Source organism: Oryctolagus cuniculus, chromosome 8, assembly GCF_051225735.1.
Source record: "Oryctolagus cuniculus isolate XC-2025 breed Fujian yellow rabbit chromosome 8, ASM5122573v1, whole genome shotgun sequence".
NCBI lineage: Eukaryota > Metazoa > Chordata > Mammalia > Lagomorpha > Leporidae > Oryctolagus > Oryctolagus cuniculus.
Genome location: NC_142874.1, coordinates 79,523,308 through 79,542,760, shown reverse-complemented (window position 1 = coordinate 79,542,760; position 19,453 = coordinate 79,523,308). Strand labels below are relative to the sequence as shown.

The 19,453-nt window shown below is 37.1% G+C and overlaps 1 protein-coding gene across 2 annotated transcripts in view; it reads right to left on the bottom strand.

Moving 5' to 3' along the window:
• The window catches only part of NDST4 (N-deacetylase and N-sulfotransferase 4), a 302,613-nt gene that overhangs the window by 105,729 nt on the left and 177,431 nt on the right, over positions 1-19,453 (bottom strand). For both annotated transcript variants that reach the window (XM_089302587.1, XM_051820067.3), the window contains exons 5-6: positions 3,200-3,385; positions 881-1,009 (exon numbers count right to left, since the gene is read on the bottom strand). In XM_089302587.1, coding sequence (XP_089158713.1) covers positions 881-1,009; positions 3,200-3,385 — 315 coding nt within the window. The remainder of the gene's footprint in view (positions 1-880; positions 1,010-3,199; positions 3,386-19,453) is intronic.

Below are 19,453 nucleotides of genomic sequence, written 5' to 3'. Positions count from 1 at the left end.
TCCCCTCCTCTCTGCAATTCTGCCTTTTTAACAAAATTAAAATGATTCTTTAAAAAATTATCAAAAAAGAATATAACAAAGCCCGACATCCATTCAAGATAAAAAAAAAAAAAAAAAAAGCTGTAAACCAATTAGGTATTGAAGGAATATACCTGAACACAAGAAAGACCTTAGATGACACTCTCACAGATAATATCATATTTAATGGTGAAAGGCTAAACGTTTTTCTTCTAAGATCAGAAATAAACAAGGATACCCATCCTTTTTGCCTCTGTTAAGTGCACTACTGAAAGTTCTAGCCAGATTATGCAACCAAAATGAAAAATACTTCTAATCGTGAAAGGAAGACGTTAAATAAGTTAAATTGTCCCTGTTTGCAAACACAATTTTATATATAGAAATATAAAAATATATAGAAAATTATAATGACTCCACCAAAAAACCCTTTTAAGGACTAATAAATGAATTTAGTAAGGTTACAGGATACAAAATCAACATAGAAAGATCAATAGCATAGAAAGGTCACAAACTAACTATAAAAAGAAATCAAGACATCACCTACAATAGCACCCATATCCTATGTAGGAATAAATTTAATCAAGCATGCGACAGACTTGTGCACTGAAAACTATAAAACATTAATATAAGAAATATAGAGTAGTTATAATTAAATTGAATGCTGTATCATGTTTATGAATTTGAAGAACCAATATTGTTAAGATATATATTCTACTCAAAGAAATTGACAAGCCCTATCAAATTTTTAATGACAGTAAAGATGTACTGTTAAAAAAAGAAAATAAAATGACTTGGCTCAAAAAATAAACACATAATTGAAAACATTGATATTTATTGTCAGATGTGTAAACAGAATACATACTGGGTTTAGGAGAACTGTGAGGAAAAGTTCACCTCCTCTGATACTTTTATCCAATTCTTGAGGTCCTCCTGGATACTCTTTGTAGAAAATAGTGTGTGTGAACAACCCACAGGTCTGCCGAGGAAGGACCTAAGAAAAAAGAAGGAAGTGACACATTGATAAGATTTAAATTAAAAACTTCACTGCTACTTTATAACTTGAGTATAAAAACTGCCATATCCTATTGAGTTCTTTGATCGCTGTGGCCAACACCTTATTGTAGTCAAGTGGAAGCTGGTATAATTATGTACATATTCAGTGAGTTGCCAAATCAAAGCTATAGGACATGTAAGTTGAAGAATTTTCACTCAGTTCAGTCAATCTAACCTACCAGTTGAGTTATGTAAAAAGATCAACCAGAAAAAAAAATTTTCTGAGCTTTTGGGATAATTTAATAAAAATGGAACTTCTCCAAGGTTGTATTTTCAGGCTACTAGCCTATATACTTTACTGGCTTCTGAGATCCAGGCTTGCAATGTACTCAGGTTCTGTAGTTTAAAACAGTTTTCATCACCGCTTTCACATTTGTCTTCAACATTCTGAGTTTAGATTTTATTGCTGCAGTAGTAAAATCAACTAATGACTGCTACTGGTATATTCTGTGGTTAATTCTGTCATAAATCTGAATGTTCCATAGAAAAGTAAATAATCTCACTCTAAAAACTGATTTTGAGTAATAAACTACTTATAATTGAATGGAAAAATGCACCCAATTGCACAGAGTAGCTATAATTTTATTTATTCTTTCCTTAATTTTCATAATAGTTTGTATTAAATTAAGATAAATGAATGCATGTAATAAAGGTTAAAGGGAACATTTCCATTTCATAACCTATGAAATAGCTATACAATCTAATAAAGTGAAAACTGGGTTCTTTCACTTCTATTTAAAATTATGTAAGAGTAACTCTTTTTATTCCTTCTGGATTTCCATGGTTATCAGTACACTATTTGCATCATCAAAAGCTTCATTTAGATATGAGGATTCTTTATGTCTTTCAGTGCCAACTTCTAACAGAATATTTAAAGTTTCATGATTAATGAATATTGAGTACCAACAATGGTTAGGCAAATGCGCCTTTTTATTGGTTTCAGGTAGTTATTAGTTAGATATATGGCTGAATAGATAAATAAGTGTAATGGCAATACAAATAATGGATTGGAAAAATGTAAGTATTTAAAAGATAGAATAGAATTTGAAAACTCTGTTTTGCAGTTTCTGATTAATGATGAAAATGTGATCTAAGACATAGAAAATGGGTATGGGAAATTTAAAAAACTATTTTGTCTCAAAGTAAATTATATAATTTTTATTACAATGAATAATCATAAACTCATAGCAAATCCTTTCACTTTATTGTCATTAATAAGAATCGATACATTATTCTTATATTATTTCAGTTAGTATATCTGTAAAGACATTTTTCAAGCATACATGGGATAGGGAATGAAAAAGAACAACATCCTAACATCCTCTTGAGTGTCTAAAAAGCAAAATTAAATAAATGGATAAATTTAATTCTGAGATCCTATTTATTTCTGCCTGTGGATAGTGTATGATCTAGAGGTATTTTCTTGATCCATGGAACCCCACTAAGCCTGTCAACCTCTCAGTAACTACTAAAACAAAAAGACACCATGAAATGCCGCAGTCGAGTGAAAGACTGCCTAGACAGAATTTCAACGCGGTGGATGCTCTATACAAACTCATTCCTCCTATTTTTCATTTGCCTTGGGCTCCCCCAAACCATTCCATGGCTTGGAAAAAAAAAAAAAAAGCCAGAAAGTGTAACCAGCCACCACCCTGATATGGCAGAAATTTCTATTGCTTATCTTAAAGAAGTCTGATGACGGGGCCCAGCGCCATGGCTCACTTGGTTAATCCTCTGCCTGCGGCACCGGCATCCCATAAGGGCATCGGGTTCTTGTCCTGGTTCCTCCTCTTCCAGTCCAGCTCTCTGCTGTGGCCTGGTAGGGCAGTGGAGGATGGCCTAAGTGCTTCAGCCCCTGCACCCGCATGGGAGACCAGGAAGAAGCACCTGGCTCCTGGCTGCGGACAGGCATATTTCTGGCCATAGCGGCCGTTTGGAAGGTGAACCAATGGAAGGAAGATCTTTCTTTGTGTGTCTCTCTCACGCTAACTCTATCTGTCAAATAAATAAAAAAATAAATAAAAATAAAAGAAGTCTGATGAAGTTACAACCTGAGAGATAGTGATCACCTGCTCTCATTTCATGTGCACACTAGGAATCTTCTATACAAACAGAAGAATGTGCTCACCATGATGCTATTGTGAATGAAACCCTTCCTGTACCGTGCAGGTTTCAAATGTGGATACTCTTCAGTGCTGGTGACCTGAATACCCCAGACCTTCTTCCAAGCTGCATAGAGCTGAAGATGAACTGGGTAGACCCCTGAGTGATGTGGGGCCACAGCATAGCCCATGTTGGTTGGTATTCCATGTTCCTGAAAGAAAGCCAGAACATCTTGATGGAGTATGGTCATTAATTAAACCAAATTTTTTTCACAAAAATCTATTAAGGACAGACTGATTTCAATACTACATATGAAAAATAAAAATAATGAGCAACACAATTTTTTTCTTTCTGCAACTTATAATCTTATAGAGCCCCAGTGATTAATCCACATACTAATTACTTTGAGCATGTGGTGTGTGTGAGAGATGAATTCTGAATTTTCAATACATTAAATTTTGGGGGAAGATTGGAAGTAAACTTGACCCTATCTGAGATAGATAAAAGATAGATAGATATATAGATAGAAGAAAAAGAGGTATCATTAGAGCTAGTGCCTAAAGTTGGACAATGGAAAAGCAAAATATTATGTGTAGTGCTGGCATCCCATATGGGTGCTTCTCTTCTGATCCAGCTCTCTGCTGTGGCCTGGGAAAGAAGTGGAAGATGGGTCATGTCCTGGGTCTTTGCACCCAGATGGGAGACCTGGAGGAAGCTCCTGGCTCCTGGCTTCAGATCGGCACAGCTCTGCAGCTTTCTGGGAAGCGTACCAGCGGATAGTAGATTCTCTCTCTCTCTCTCTCTCTCTCTCTCTCTCATTCTGCCTCTCTGTATCTTTGCTTTTCAAATAAATGTATAAGTCCTTAAAAAATTTATGTGTGTGTTTATGTGTTGAAGAAAACCAGAAAGGTAAGTTTCACCATACAGTGATGAGCTTTACAATTCAACTGAGGTGTCTAGCATTCATTCTACTGGAATAGTGTAGATAAGGAAGCTCTTTGAGCATGGACAAACACCATCTGTTATGTTTTAGAATGATAACAGGCTGAGATTAAATGTGAGGGGAATATATATATCCAAGCCATGCCTAGAAAACTATTTGTCTTGCACAGAGTAGGTGAAGATGGGTGACTCAATGATGCTCACAGTAAAGGTGAGGGAAATAATGCTGTTGAAGAGCCAGGGAAATGTTAAGATTCTTCCCTTAGTTTGAAACTTAACAACTCAATTTATTTTTATAAAACATATACCACTTTACTATTAGTTTACCTTGAATAAATAGTTGTAAAGAATAACAGACATAAATTTAAAATAAGAATATGAAAAAATTTTCAAAGAATGGCGCTACATTGCTTGTTACATAAAATAGAACTTCAGTGTTCTAATTTCTGCTTTATATTTCTCCCTTTAAATGCTTATCTGATTATAAAGACTCCTTGTAGGGTTGAATCTCATCAATTGGAGTTATAAATGACAATGTACGGTCATATATGAAACCTGATTGAATCAATAAACAGAACACAAAAGTGTTGACAATTGCCATTTATATTTTCTATTACATGGTACACAGCATAGTAAAAGAATTCAGTCTGGTATAATAAGCAAGCTCTGAATGAATGGATCACATATCTACAATGCTTAAGTCATATGCCACACTCAACTCAGAAGATGGGCTCTAAATATTTCACAAGTCTTCATCATTCTTCCTTTCATTGAATGACCCTCATTGTATAGCTAAATTCACCTCTCTTTCATCAAGACAATGTGTTTTCTAACATCTATTACAATAAATGACTCTCTATCAAGGTTGAATTATGAAATCAATGCTGTAAAATGAGCCCAAGTCTTTTGCTAAGCACTAGGGAAAATTCATTTCTTGGTGTGCAGAAGAAATATGCTTCTTTGCACGAGCTTGCAACTTTAAAAAAAGGCAGGGTTGGAAAAGTGCAGAAACACAACCACAGGTTGGGATAGGCAACTGCAGACAATCCAAGACATCACTGAAGAACATGTGCTGTATTAGGAAAGATTTAATTCTCTCTGGTCTGCTATATGCCCCCAGTGAATGGTCATAAAGTGTTCTGAGGATGACCAGTCATGTGAAAACAAGACTTTCCAAGCATGCAGATATATCAGGTATGAGACACTACCTCATGACAGAAATCTAGGATTAAGGCCTTCAGACTCCTCTGTCTGGCAGACAGAATCTGTGTGGCTACGGCCGAGAGAGGTACTCCTGATTCATAAGAAACAGAAATGTTATTTTCTTATTACTCTCTAAAGTGGTTCATATTGAGGTTTTATAAGTCATCCTATATATCCATAAGGAAATCAACAGTGTATGGTAGTCCTCACAGTCTTTACTATTTTGATAGTCCTCGTTTTCTATCACCATATAACTATTTCAAATTTGGGGAGCAGAATGTTAGATAAATATGTGAATATCCTAGAAACAAAGAACTGAAAACTAAAATCAGTAAAAAGAATTGAAATATCAAACGTGATAGCTCTTCAAGAAAAAAAAAATGACATTTCACTTTTGACAGGCAGTAAAATGAATTGCAGAACTTTCATAAAAAACCAGAAGGTAAAAAGCAATTGATCTGGTGAGTAGGAAGGAAGGGGCAGTAAAAAGATTTTATGATATTTATTGATTTCTGGGGGCTCAGTGCTATACTGTTCATAAGGTCATCTTATTACACCAGCAACTGGAGCTCAATCAAAATAGTAAATCACACAAGATAATTACAAGTTTATACTTTTTCAATCTAAATGATAACACATAGTGAAAAGTAATTCCCTAGTAACTCTTTTCTTATTATCAAGGAGTTTACTGAACTAGAAAAGGTTCACTCTTTTACTGTCCAGAGCTTAAAACCCATTTCACAGAGACTTGGCCAACTAAAAACACAACCTACACATCTTGTTCACCCAAGATCACAGAAGTTACAAAATTCAATAGGCTTTTCAATGTACATATAAGAAATACTTGAAACTCATAAAAATGTAAATGACAGAATAAGCAAAGAAACTCAAATGTGGCTTATAGGATCCAGGGATTCTATGATATGATATGATATGCCACCACCAATATTTATTTATTTATTTTTAAGATTTATGTTATTTATTTGAAAGAAATAGTTACAGAAAAGGTCTTGCATCTGCTGGTTCACTTTCCAAATGACCGAAAGCACCAGAGCTGAGCTGATTTGAAGCCAGGAGACATGAGCTTCTGGGTCTCCCATGTGGGAGCAGGGGCTCCAAGACTTGGGCCATCTTCTGCTTTCCAAGACCACAGCAGAGAGCTGCATCAGAAATGGAGCAGCTGGGACTTGAACCAGCGCCCATATGGGATGATGATGCTGTAGGCTTGGGCTTTAACCTGCTGCACCACAGCACTGCCCCCCGCCCCCACTATTTATAGCATAGTTTGACTTTATCTAATTTTTCTACTTCCATTAAATCCCAGTTGCTTAGGAAAAATAGATAGCGTGGTAATTTAGAAACTATAGAAAAAATATAACTTTTCAAAAATTAAGAAAAATATGCTTAGCAATAAAACTCTAATAGCAACTGAAATGAACTAATTTCACTTTTCCTTGATCATCTCTACTAATTGTATCTACTTGTAATTGCCCAACACCTGGTAATTATAAGTGTTTCTATATTTGTATGTAATGTGTTCCTAATAAAAACACTGTGATATGGACTGCATATAATAAAATGCTAAAACTGAGGCTTAGAGGAAACTTGTTTATTTTCACAAGCATTGGAGCCAGGATTATACCCATCCCCTTTAAATCCATAGGCAGTGTTTTTGCTTTTTTAGTATGTTGCTTCTCCTTGTTACTCCACTTCCCCATGGTAAGTAACTGCAAGTATTTTACCTTTAAAAAGGACTTTATTTTAATATATTTATTTCTGAACTGGAACATGTATGTACTTTATTTTTTGTTTACTTGTAGAAGTTATTAAAAAGTATAATTTCAAAACCCTCTGCAGGTATTATTTTTCAAGCAAATGAGATTCAGCCAACCAGAAATACTCAAAGAAATTTTTGAGGGCAGCAGGAAGGCCCAGGCTAAATTTTGGCAGCTCGTGGCTACTGCTACTGGCATGTCAGCTCTTGAAAACAAAAGACTTTTTTGAGGTCTATTTGGTGCCCATTTTCAGGGCAGAATTGGAGGCTTAGTGTTTCTGTCAGGATTCCAATGACAGTGCCAGAAATGGTAGCTTCCTTGGGGCACAGTATTAAAGGTCTGTGAATCCCTGTGGGAATACATCCTAGAATCTGCTCTGTCAGCCTTTCCAAAGTTTTTGAAAACACTTAAGTCACTGAATAAAATTTCTTTTTTACAAGAGAACTTAAACAGGCTTCTCTTCCCAGCTTGGAAACCTGACTTGACAGAGACGGTTTTGCCCCTTCTAGTAACTGTAACAGATTTAAGTGGTTAGAGTGTGATATCCAGTTGTTCCAATTCCAGAGGCAGAGTTTGGTAAAGAATTTTCCAGTATTTATTCAATAAAAGTGCTTGATGTATGACTAAAACCTGTTTGTTTAGCTGGTTACTATCGTGGGTACAAGGTCTAGATTCTACCTTCATGAAATTTGAATAATGGAGATAACTATATAACTCAATTCGATAAATGCATCTTAACTCTTTCTGCATTTTGATCTAAGAACATTTGAATTTTTTAAAAGAATAATTGTTATTTTGAACTTCTAAGCATTTTACTAGCAAAATATGATGTCTATTTTATGAATATCTATAGAGGTTGAAAATCATCATCTAACTAATATTTTATACATATTGAAATAGATAAATAAGAAAGTATTACATTATGGCTGGGAATTTTAAACTGCCACAGTATATTATTAGTCATAAAGCAAATGTATGTCAATATAATAAATTATGTCTAGGAAGCTCTTGGTAAGAATGGCATACGGATACTGACTACTTGGGCTTCAACTGAAAGCTCTAGTGATGTGGTTATATATGAGCAATTTCTGGCCCATTGAAGTTATAGATATATGGCTTGCAAACCACACCAAAATATATATAGGATGAACTTATATCTTCATTATTAGCAGAATGTCTGGTACTTTTTTGCATTTGATATATATTTTAAATGGAATGATATATATATATATATATTAGATGCTTAGTAAAATTAATATAAAGGGGAAATAAATGAAATGATGACTACATAAAATATACTTGTAGTAAAATGAAAATGCTTCAAACAGCATCCTGTTGAACTCAAAGTATTGATTTGTCTTCCTAAACATACAACTTCCAGGAGGTGACACTGGTAATAAAAAGAATACATCTTATTATCTATTTTTTCTTTTAATAAGAACTTGGAATCATATTGTCAACTTTGAAAATGATCCTAGAATTATTGATTTTCCACTGTGTTTTGGGAGTTAAATTGTCCTCTGTTTTCATAAGTGATAAAAGCAATAACTATGTGACCCTGGAAATTGGCTGGGTGAATCTTGACACTTTTTGGACTGAAGCCTAGTAAATGGTGACAAATCTCTGGAGAGCTCTGTGTTACAAATGGATTTTTCTTTGGAAAAAGAAGTAGCACAGCAAAGGCATTGCCTCTGCGGTGTTGAACTTTCTTATCCTCCTAAGTAGAGCTATTTTGGGCAATTGAGACACATCCCTTTAATATTCCTGACCCTTTTGAGGATACTTTGCTACTTAAAGAGAACTAACAAAAAAACTAAGCAAGTCTTATCTAAATTGTGCAAAATGTACCATTTCAGTTGATATGGTACTTTTGCATTACTAACTGTTTGTACTCAGAAGACTTTATTGACAATCAAAATATTCAGCACATTTTGACCCATTACTTCTTTTTACTCAACACATACTTATTATGTACCGATGATGTACCATGAATGATTACAGGTATTGAGGATACAGCAGTACAGATGACAGTCAAAAATCCCTACCAACAGGGATCCTCCTCTTTAGTGGGATGAGACCAAGATCTCACAAAATACTCATAAGTATGTAAATTGTATAATTTATTAGAAAGTGAATAGAACTATGGATAAAAATAAAGCAGCGGGAGTAGCATTATTAAATAGGTTATTTGTCAAGGATCTTAAAAGAAAGTAATATTTAATTCAAGGACCAAAGAAATGAGTGATTGCATTATATGGAAGTTTGGGAAAGATCATTCAAGGCAGTGGGGACAGTAACTATGCTATTATGAGTTAAAAGAATCACCAACATTGCTGAGGAAGAGCCAAATTCTGTTGTCTTTGGAACAAAGTTAGTAAAGATAGAAAGTAGTAAGAAAATGATACCAAGAGGCAGATTAACTGCAAATAATCTTGCAAGTTATTTGCTGAACAGCTCCAGCTCCAGGGAATACCATTCACATGATCATGGGGGCATCATTCACATGATCATGTTTTCCATAGGACGCACAATGCAGAATCACTAAAGACAAGAAAAGCATGCAGATATTTTAGGTATGCCGATATTAGGTATGCAGAAAGCTATGCAGATATTACATGTCATTGGATTATGTTGGTGTTTACACTGAACGGAATGAGGAGCTACCGGAAAGTTATGAGCAGATAGATTATGTCAGCCACTCTACCATAAAAAAAAATTTCTGGTTGCTTTGTGGAGAACTGAATGGAATAAGGTAATAAGAAACACAGAAGGGGTCTGGCGCTGTGGCACAGCAGGTTAAAGCCCTGGCCTGAAGTGCTGGCATCCTATATGGATGCCAGTTCTAGTCCTGATCCAGCTCTCTACAATGGCCTGGGAAAGCAGCAGAAGATGACCCAACTCCTTGGGCCTCTGCACCCACGTGGGAGACCCTGAAAAAGCTCCTGGCTCCTGACTTCCCATCAGCTCAGCTCTGGCCATTGTGGTCATCTGTGGATGGAAGACCTCTCTGTCTGTCTCTACCTCTCTCTGTAACTCTGTCTTTCAAATAAATAAAAAAAATCTTTTAAAAAAACATAGAAGGTAGTTAGTAAACTATGGAGTTGATGATGATAGCTAGACCAAGATTGAGGACGATGTGGTTGGTTGTAAGTGAGTTTATTTTGGATATACTGTGAAGGTACAATGAATAGGATTTGAAACCAGACTGAACATTGTACATGAGATAAAGTGAGAAGTTGGAATGACAATTTCTGCCAAAGAGATAGGGAAGTTTGAATCTTAAGCTGTTTTAAAGTGGAACAGTAGGAGGGCACATTATGTTTGAGACGAGACATCCAGCTGAACATATCAGGTATAAAGTTGAATAAAGAAATTTAGTACTGAGAGTGGAGAGTTAGTTGTTAAGTTATCAAAATATGGATTTTATTTAAAGCCATGCAATTCATTGATATTATCAACAAAAGAAGTGTGAATGGAAAAGAACAGGTGTAAGGTTAAATCTCTGGGTTATATTCATATTAAGAGAGCAAGGGAAAGAGAAGAAAGCAGGATTCTATACCACGATTATTGCAAGGGAGGTAGGCAAAATATCAGGAATCCTCAACGAAATGTAATGATGAATGAAACTGCTTCAAAGAGGAGTCTGAGGTCAATTTTTCAAATACTGCTGATAAGGACAAGTTAAATGAGGACTAAGAGCTGCTTGTTAGGTTTAACATTGGATTTCAATTGACGAGAGGACAAGAGCAGATTTGGTGTCATGAACGACAAACTCATCAGATTGCATTTAAAAGAAAATAGAAAGGGTATGAAATTGAGGCAGTGAGTATAACAATGATTGCAAGAAGTTTTGCTGTACAGGAGAGCCTAGAAATGTTGCCATAGGTGAAGAGGAAACTAACATAAGCAGAGGATTAAAGATGAGAAAGTGACAAGGGGGACAGAACTGTAACTTAGTGGTTAAGAGAACTATGTTCCACATCAAAGAATGTTAAGTTTTTTTCCCGAGCTTCAGCTCTAGCTCTGCTTCTGGCTCAGACTCCTAACACCAGCTCTCTGCAAATGCAGATTCTCAGAAGCAGTACATGTAGAAGTAATTGTGTTCCTACCACATTCATGGGAGAACTGGATTGAGTTCTTGGCTCTTGGTTTCTGCCCTGGACCAACCCTAGCTGCTGCAGGCATTTGGGGAGTGAACCAGCAGGTGAGAGCTCCCTGTCTATCTGTATGTCTGTCTTATAAGCCTCTCAAACAAGTAAGAATATGGGGAAAAGAGTAGCAGTCTTGTAGGGAGATAAAAATAACTTACAGGAGGGGAGAGGATGGCTGGAGTGATGGTCTTTAACAATCAAAAAGGGTTGGCATTGAACCCAGAAGAGAGGATTAGACAATTCATTTCTAGTTTATTTTATTTATCATTTCAAGGCAGAATCTAATACTACATGTTCTCCTCAAGGGATTCCAGTCCTCAATTCATATTTATGCTGCATTAATACTGTTAATCAATGGTATGTTTACATTCCAAATATGATAGTGAAACATTATGATCCCTTAACTTCTGTTATATAAAGACTATAGTAGTCATTCGATCATTTCTGAAGTGATGTTCATGTCATAGATGAAAGAAATCCTATCTATTAGTTTATTTTCATTTTGCTGTCATAATGTTGTAGTAAAAGAAGCAGCTTGAAGCTTTTTTGTGATTGATTTTTTTTCAGTGAAATAAAAGCGGTATCATCATCAGTTGAGAGGGGGATGCAACATGTGGTAGAACTTCGATGAGAGAAGGTGTGAAACTGTGGTGTATAAAAGTAGAGTTATGAACAAAAAAGACTTGCAGTGTAACGTCTGAGCAGCATTGAGGGTGCAAGAGAGGTCTGTGGTCAGGTTTTAAAGTGAGAAAAAACTTTGGTCCTAGGCACTTTCATTTCAGGAGTTCAGGTATAAACTAACTGTAGATTTAGATTCAACTGAGGTAGAGGCTTTATTGAGAGGATGTTGGAACAAGAGGAGGAAAGGAGTTCATGGAGTATAAAGGGTATGCTCATGAGTACTCATTCTTTTTTTTTTTTAATCTTTTTTTTTTTTAATTTTTTGACAGGCAGAGTGGACAGTGAGAGAGAGAGACAGAGAGAAAGGTCTTCCTTTGCCGTTGGTTCACTCTCCAATGGCCACCGCGGCCAGCGTGCTGCGGCCAGCACACCACGCTGATCCGATGGCAGGAGCCAGGTACTTCTCCTGGTCTCCCATGGGGTGCAGGGCCCAAGCACTTGGGCCATCCTCCACTGCACTCCCTGGCCACAGCAGAGAGCTGGCCTGGAAGAGGAGCAACAGGGACAGAATCCGGCGCCCGACCGGGACTAGAACCCGGTGTGCCAGCGCCACAAGACGGAGGATTAGCCTAGTGAGCCGTGGTTCTGGCCTGAGTACTCATTCTTGAAATAAGCTGAATAAGGAGAAAACAAGGGCCCCTAGGGCATGGAGAAGCAAAGATTAGGTAGCATAGTATCCCAGGAAATACAGAGCTGCATTTCCATACTGTAACCCTTATTGTGGCCTCTGCTGTTTCTATTACCAGATTTAATTTATCAGCAAAAGAAAACTTACATTTTTTTTTTTTTTTTTGACAGGCAGAGTGGACAGTGAGAGAGAGAGACAGAGAGAAAGGTCTTCCTTTGCCATTGGTTCACCCTCCAATGGCCACCACGGCCGCCGGCGCACCGCGCTGATCCGATGGCAAGAGCCAGGAGCCAGGTGCTTTTCCTGGTCTCCCATGGGGTGCAGGGCCCAAGCACTTGGGCCATCCTCCACTGCACTCCCTGGCCACAGCAGAGAGCTGGCCTGGAAGAGGGGCAACCGGGACAGAATCCGGCGCCCCGACCGGGACTAGAACCTGCTGTGCCGGCACCGCAAGGTGGAGGATTAGCCTAGTGAGCCACGGCGCTGGCCCGAAAAGTTACATATATTAAGTATTTAGAGTGTCTACGAACGTCTTTAAACTCGGAAGAAATAATAAAATTCACAATTCAACAATGTGCTGCCACAGGTGGAAACAAGAATGGAGTGTGAATATATGTATGATAAAGAGACACGTGGCAGAGGGCTAATTGTCCTTTTGGAAAGTGGCATCAATGTGCTTCTTTTCCAAGCTATCTTTCACAATTAATGTAGCTGATAGAATGGGATCACTAATTTAAAGACATCACTTTGCAGACACAGATTTGCATAAACTATTGCTTTCTTTCAGCAATGTAATATTTTTTTTAAACTTTTATTTAATGAATATAAATTTCCAAAGTACGACTTATGGATTACAATGGCTTCCCCCCCCATACCGTCCCTCCCACCCACAACCCTCCCCTTTCCCACTCCCTCTCCCCTTCCATTCACATCAAGATTCATTTTCGATTATCTTAATATACAAAAGATAAGCTTAGTATACATTAAGTAAGAATTTCAACAGTTTGCTTCCACACAGAAACATAAAGTGAAAAATAATAGATGATTTTTTAAATGATGATGAAATCAGATCAGACCTATTGTCATGTTTAATCCCAGTGAGAGTCAAGTTGGGAGTTGATAATTTCTTTTTTTTTTTTTTTTACAGAGGATCAGTTTAGTATGCATTAAGTAAAGATTTCAACAGTTTGCACCCCCATAGAAACACAAAGTGAAATATACTGTTTGAGTACTCGTTATGGCATTAAATCTCAATGCACAGCACATTAAGGACAGAGATCCTACATGAGGAGTAAGTGCACAGTGACTCCTGTTGTTGACTTTACCAATTGACACTCCTGTCTATGGCATCAGTAGTCTCCCTATGCACCAGTCATGAGTTTCCAAGGCTATGGAAGCCCTCTGAGTTCTCCGACTCTTATCTTGTTTAGACAAGGTCATAGTCAAAGTGGAGGTTCTCTCCTCCCTTCAGAGAAAGGTACCTCCTTCTTTGAAGACCTGTTCTTTCCACTGGGATCTCACTCACAGAGATTTTTTTGCCAGAATGTCTTGGCTTTCCATGCCAAGACAACTTTAGCAATATATGAATATGAGAAATTGCTTCCAAACATGTTGACAGTGGAGAGTTAAAGCTAGTTAATAAAGTTGGAGCACTGGAGTGCATCAGATAAACTTCATCTGGTATAAGAACTCTATTGATGCTTTGTTTCCAAATATGATACCACTTCAACATGATGTGGCAAAATGGAAATAAGAGTCCAGTGTGATTTTAATTTGAAACATAACGTGTCTACAGAAAAATATAATGATTTAAACTTTTTATCCAATTATTAACTTGAATGAAATTATTTAATTTCATTAATTTAATTAGGATTAGCCTAGTGAGCCACAGTGCCGGCCAATAACAAGATATTTAAAACAGATAGATGTAAGCCTTGATAGATTCATACTAATGCACTGTGGATTATATAAATAGTTCATTTCCTTAAATTATTGCTCCCCACTATTAAAGTCACATGTGTAGGTGTCATTTATTTCTTTGGGATCAAAGATCAGAAATTTAGAAAGCTGCTTGAAGGGACAAAGATGCTGCAGTTAGGGCAATAACAGACCTTCCCATCCTAAAAAATCAGACAGATAAATAAGTATTGCGGAAATTTTCTGTATAAGGCAAATTCTTTCATCTATCTGCCAATAATAGACCAACAAATCTAGGGCTTATGATACAACACGTGACAATAAAAGTCATTTTTCCCTAAATCCTTTGCTTTGCAGAGGATGAATATTAATAGCTAGTGAAATACCAATTCTAATTTGTAGGCAAAAAGGTCATGCTATCTTTCATTGTGTGGGCTTGGTGAATAAAGGAAATGATGAGAACTTTAGAGACTGCTTTGATAAGCTATTTTAAAAATTATTGAGGGGCCGGCACTGTGATATAGTGGGCTAAGCCTCTGCCTGTGGCACTGGCATCCCATATGGCTGCCGGTTCGAATTCCAGCTGCTCCTCTTCTGATCCAGCTCTCTGCTTTTGGCCTGGGAAAGCAGCAGAAGATGACTCAAGTGCTTGGGCCCTTGTACCTACGTGGGAGACCAGCAGAAAGCTCCTGGCTTCAGATCGGCCCAGTGTCTGCCGTTGCAGCCATTTGTGGGATGAACCAGCAAGGAAAGGAAGAAAGGAAGACCTTTCTCTGTTTCTCCCTCTCTCTGTAACTCTATGTCTCAAATAAATAAATAAGAATCTTTAAAAAATATGAAAAGTGTAAAAAAATTCTGTAGATTCAATGGGTAGATGAAAAGAGAGAAATTAAAATATTTTCTCTTGTTATTCAATACATCAAACATATCTTCTATATTCCTTATTTTTCTTACTAATCATCTAAGTTTCATGCAATAACATATACTTCATCTCAATACAGAAAAGTCTATAAGTTCTTTAACAGGTTATTCATCTTTGAAAGGTAATTTGTTATGTTAATTACCTGAGTTATAACTGAAAAGGCCATTAAAAAATCCGGGAACGGAAGCTGATTTTACTGTGGGGAGGCACTGATTCTCAGAGACCACCAGATTGTACTTTGTGTTCTGCAGGGTCAACAACTCACCTGGCAGCTGCTGAGTTCTTTGTCTATGGTGATGCACAAATTTGAGACCCAATATTTCTCAATTTTGAGATTGAGAGTTTTCAATATTACTTTAGAAACACATGTGAGGACTTATTCTATCTGATTCTAAGCTTAGAGAAATTCAGATTTAGAAATATTAGATATATCAGGGATATCAGGGTCATCTGGTTTGGTCACTGGGTGTTACTGAAGTAAGAACATGGCTACTAGATTCAGATAACATGAAAATGACTAGGAGAGAAGCTATTCATCTCACGAGAGACTGCAAAAATATCAAAAGTAGACACACCAACTAAAAATTTTAAGAATGCAGTTAAGGATCACGGGATGTCCATAATCTGAGCAGACTCAGAGCACTGTGGAGGAAAGTCACATGGAAAAGAAAAGTCATTCATACTTCTGGCATTTGAGAAATATGTGACTGGCTGCTCATTGGTGAATTTCAAAGCAATACGTTATATATGTTAAAGAAATTGTTCATCAAAGCTTAAAACATTGTTAACAAGTGCTGAAGCTTTTCAGTGACAAATGAGTAACTAATTCATTGTAGTACACTGTACAATCAATACTTTGCATAATTTCATGTGCTTTAAAAATCCGAGATAAGAAAGCAGAATAAATATATGGAGAGTTTTCTGCATTAATCTTCTTCTTATGTGTTTCTATATTCTTCATTCCCATGTGGTGACAGGAACCCAATTACTTGAGTGATCTTCTGGTGTCCCCCTGAGTGTATGTTCGGAAGCTAGAATCAGATGCAGAGCTAGGACTTGAACCCATGCACTCCATTTTGGGATTTGGCATAGCAAGCAACATCTCAACCTCTGTGCCAAATGTCTGCCCCATTTTGTTTAACCTTCAATTTCTAAAGATAGCCTTGCTGAAATTAACATTAATTGGATTTTTCTTTTTGAATGCCTTCTTTCTTCCTTCTTTCTCCCATTGTTTTTGAAGAGAAGCTGTTAATTTTGTTGCATTTCTCCTCTATGTTTTGAGTTGTTTTTCTCTTGCTACTTTTAAGGTTCCAATTGTCTTTGACTTTCAACATTTTATTATGATATGTCTGAGTATGGGTTTCTTTGTGTTGGATTTGGTTGGAGTTCAGTGAGCTTCCTGGATGTACAGATTAATGATTTTCAGCAAATTGGGAATCAGGCATTATTTTTTTTTTACCTTTATCTCTATCCGTTTCTTTTGGCACTACCATTCCACATACATTGATGCACTTACAGTGTACCACAATTCTGTGAGGCTCTGACCAATTTTTAAATTCTTTCTTCTGTTTGATCTTCAGTGGCCCCAGGCTTGAACTTCTCCACACACACACTGTTCCAAGTACAGTCAGTTTTGGGGAAAAATCCGGGGCTCCTTCTTATTATGCCCTGTTTCTACTCTGGCCAGAATCTTTACAACACAACTCCAGAACTGAGGGTAGCTGCAAAGGCCTCCTTATTTAAAACAACAAACAAACAAACTGTATTTATGAGCATAGACCTTGGTTGGCCTAGTGTACTCTAATCTTATCAACTTGCCTCTTCCAGCATGGAACTCTCATTCTACAACTAAGAGAGGGCATGGGCATATTAGAGCCACATTGCAGGCCTGCTGCACCCAGGGCCAGCTTCTGTCTTATAAGTGGAGGCTGCACAGAGAAGAGCTCCCGATCTTTCTGCTCTTGACTAGAATAGAACACCATAAACCTGGGTGTCAGTGGGGGCAATGAGAACTGCTGAGGGCTACCACTCTCAGGAAGAAATCATAGCCTTAGACGGGGAACTGGGAGCCTGTGTTCTTAGCTGTATTCTTTTAACTGAAATAACTGGGAAAGGAGTAGGTGATGGTGCAAATGCCATAGATCTCTCCGTTTCTACCAATCTTAGTTGTTTTTCCAGAATAAGTACTTCTTCATTAGCTATATGCTCTTTATGCTTTCTAGATTTTTTTTTTATTTGAGAAAAGACAGACATTCAAAGATAGATGGAGAGCTTCCATCTGCTGGTACATTCCCAAGTTGCCCACAGTGGATAGTGCAGGCTGTACTGGACCAAAGCTAGGAGCCAAGAACTCAATCCATGATGTCTCCATCCTACTTTAGCTATCATCTATTGACTTTCAGCTATGCATCAGGAGGAAGCTGGAATCAGGAACAAAACTGGGGCCCACATCTAGGCATTCTGGGATAGGATGTGGGTGCTCCAACCAAGGATCATAACTGCCAGGCCAAATGCTTATGTCCTAAGTACTTTACATGATTGTTTTAAAATAATTTTCACCAATCATGGATGTTTCACACCACCATTCTGGAAGTCTGAATTCCACCTTCATCCCTGGCTAATTTATGGCAATAGCCTCCTAATTTGTCTCCATTTTCACTCTTGGCCATCTTGAGTAAAGCAGCTACAGTGTTCATGCTAACATGTAATTCAGATTCTGTACATTTTTTCTTCTCAAAGCCGTCCACACTGGCATGAGACAGTTCACAAGGCCCTGTCATCTGGCCTTTGTTTTATGGCTATAAGTATTGTTGATAGTTGGAAGTCTTCCGTGTACTTCCCTTAGCGTAACTGCTAGTCCTAGATGACTGTTGCGAGTCATCACTGTTGCTGTGTTTGTGCTGTGCTCTTTCTCTTGCCTCAGTTATCCTAGCCTTAACTCCAAGGCTCCCCTGCTCGTACTACAAAACTTTCCTGACCAACATGCATGGAAACCTTACAGTGTGATTTTTAAATATTTTATCTTATTTGAGAAGTAGAGAAAGAAATGGAGAGAGACAGATGAAGAGAGAGAAAGAGAGAGAGAGAGAGAGTGCTCTTATCTTATGGTTCACTCTCAAATGTCCACAATGGCCAGACCTGGGCCAGGCCAAGGCCAAAAGGTGGGCATTCAGTCCAATTGTTCACAAGGATGACAAAGACTCAAGCACTGAGCCATCTAGGGTGCAAACTTGCTGGAAGCTGGGATTGAGAATGGAACAGGGACTCAAATGCAGGAACTGCAGATGGTATGTGGGCATCCCAATCTATTGAACTACTAAGGCTCCACAGTTATTGAAATTGAGGGAATGTTTTCTTACCTGACATTCTGCATTCCATAAATACACCCTTAAGAACAAATCACTGGATTGAAGGATGTTTTAGTGAGATCATCTTGAGTCACTTCAAAATTAACTTTGCCAATACTACACAGAGGTTGTGGGAAAGTAGTTTTTATCTATTTTTTTTTTACCTGAAGTTAATTGTCTCCAATTTCCTCTTCCATTTGGCTTTTTCCTCACTCCTCAAACAAGAGACAATTTTTATTTGCCTCATTTCTAAAATATACCTCAATAGATGCAATTCAATATCCTAACTCTCTATACCAAACTTGTCATGCTGCTTTTTTTTGTTTATCTGTACACACTACATTTAGAATTGCTGATAATTTACCCTTATATGCTATAATTCCTAGACTAATCATTTAAATTAAAACCCACTGTGGTTCTGAAATAATTTGTGTTTTAAAATACCTTGTCTATTATTTGGTTTCGATATTTTTCAATCCTCAAGCAGAGTAAGCAAAAAAGGAATTTTAAATTTTAAAAAAGATTAAATAATGAATTCAAATATTAATGGCATTTCCTTGGAAGATAAAGCAGTGGAAATTTGCTAAATGTTTAGAAAATGGAATATGTGCATGATATTTGATTATAGTTAATGGTATTTATTGGAAACTTATGATGAGAAAAATTGTCTTAGGAAGGAGGAAAATAATGAAACCACAGTGGGAAGATTATAA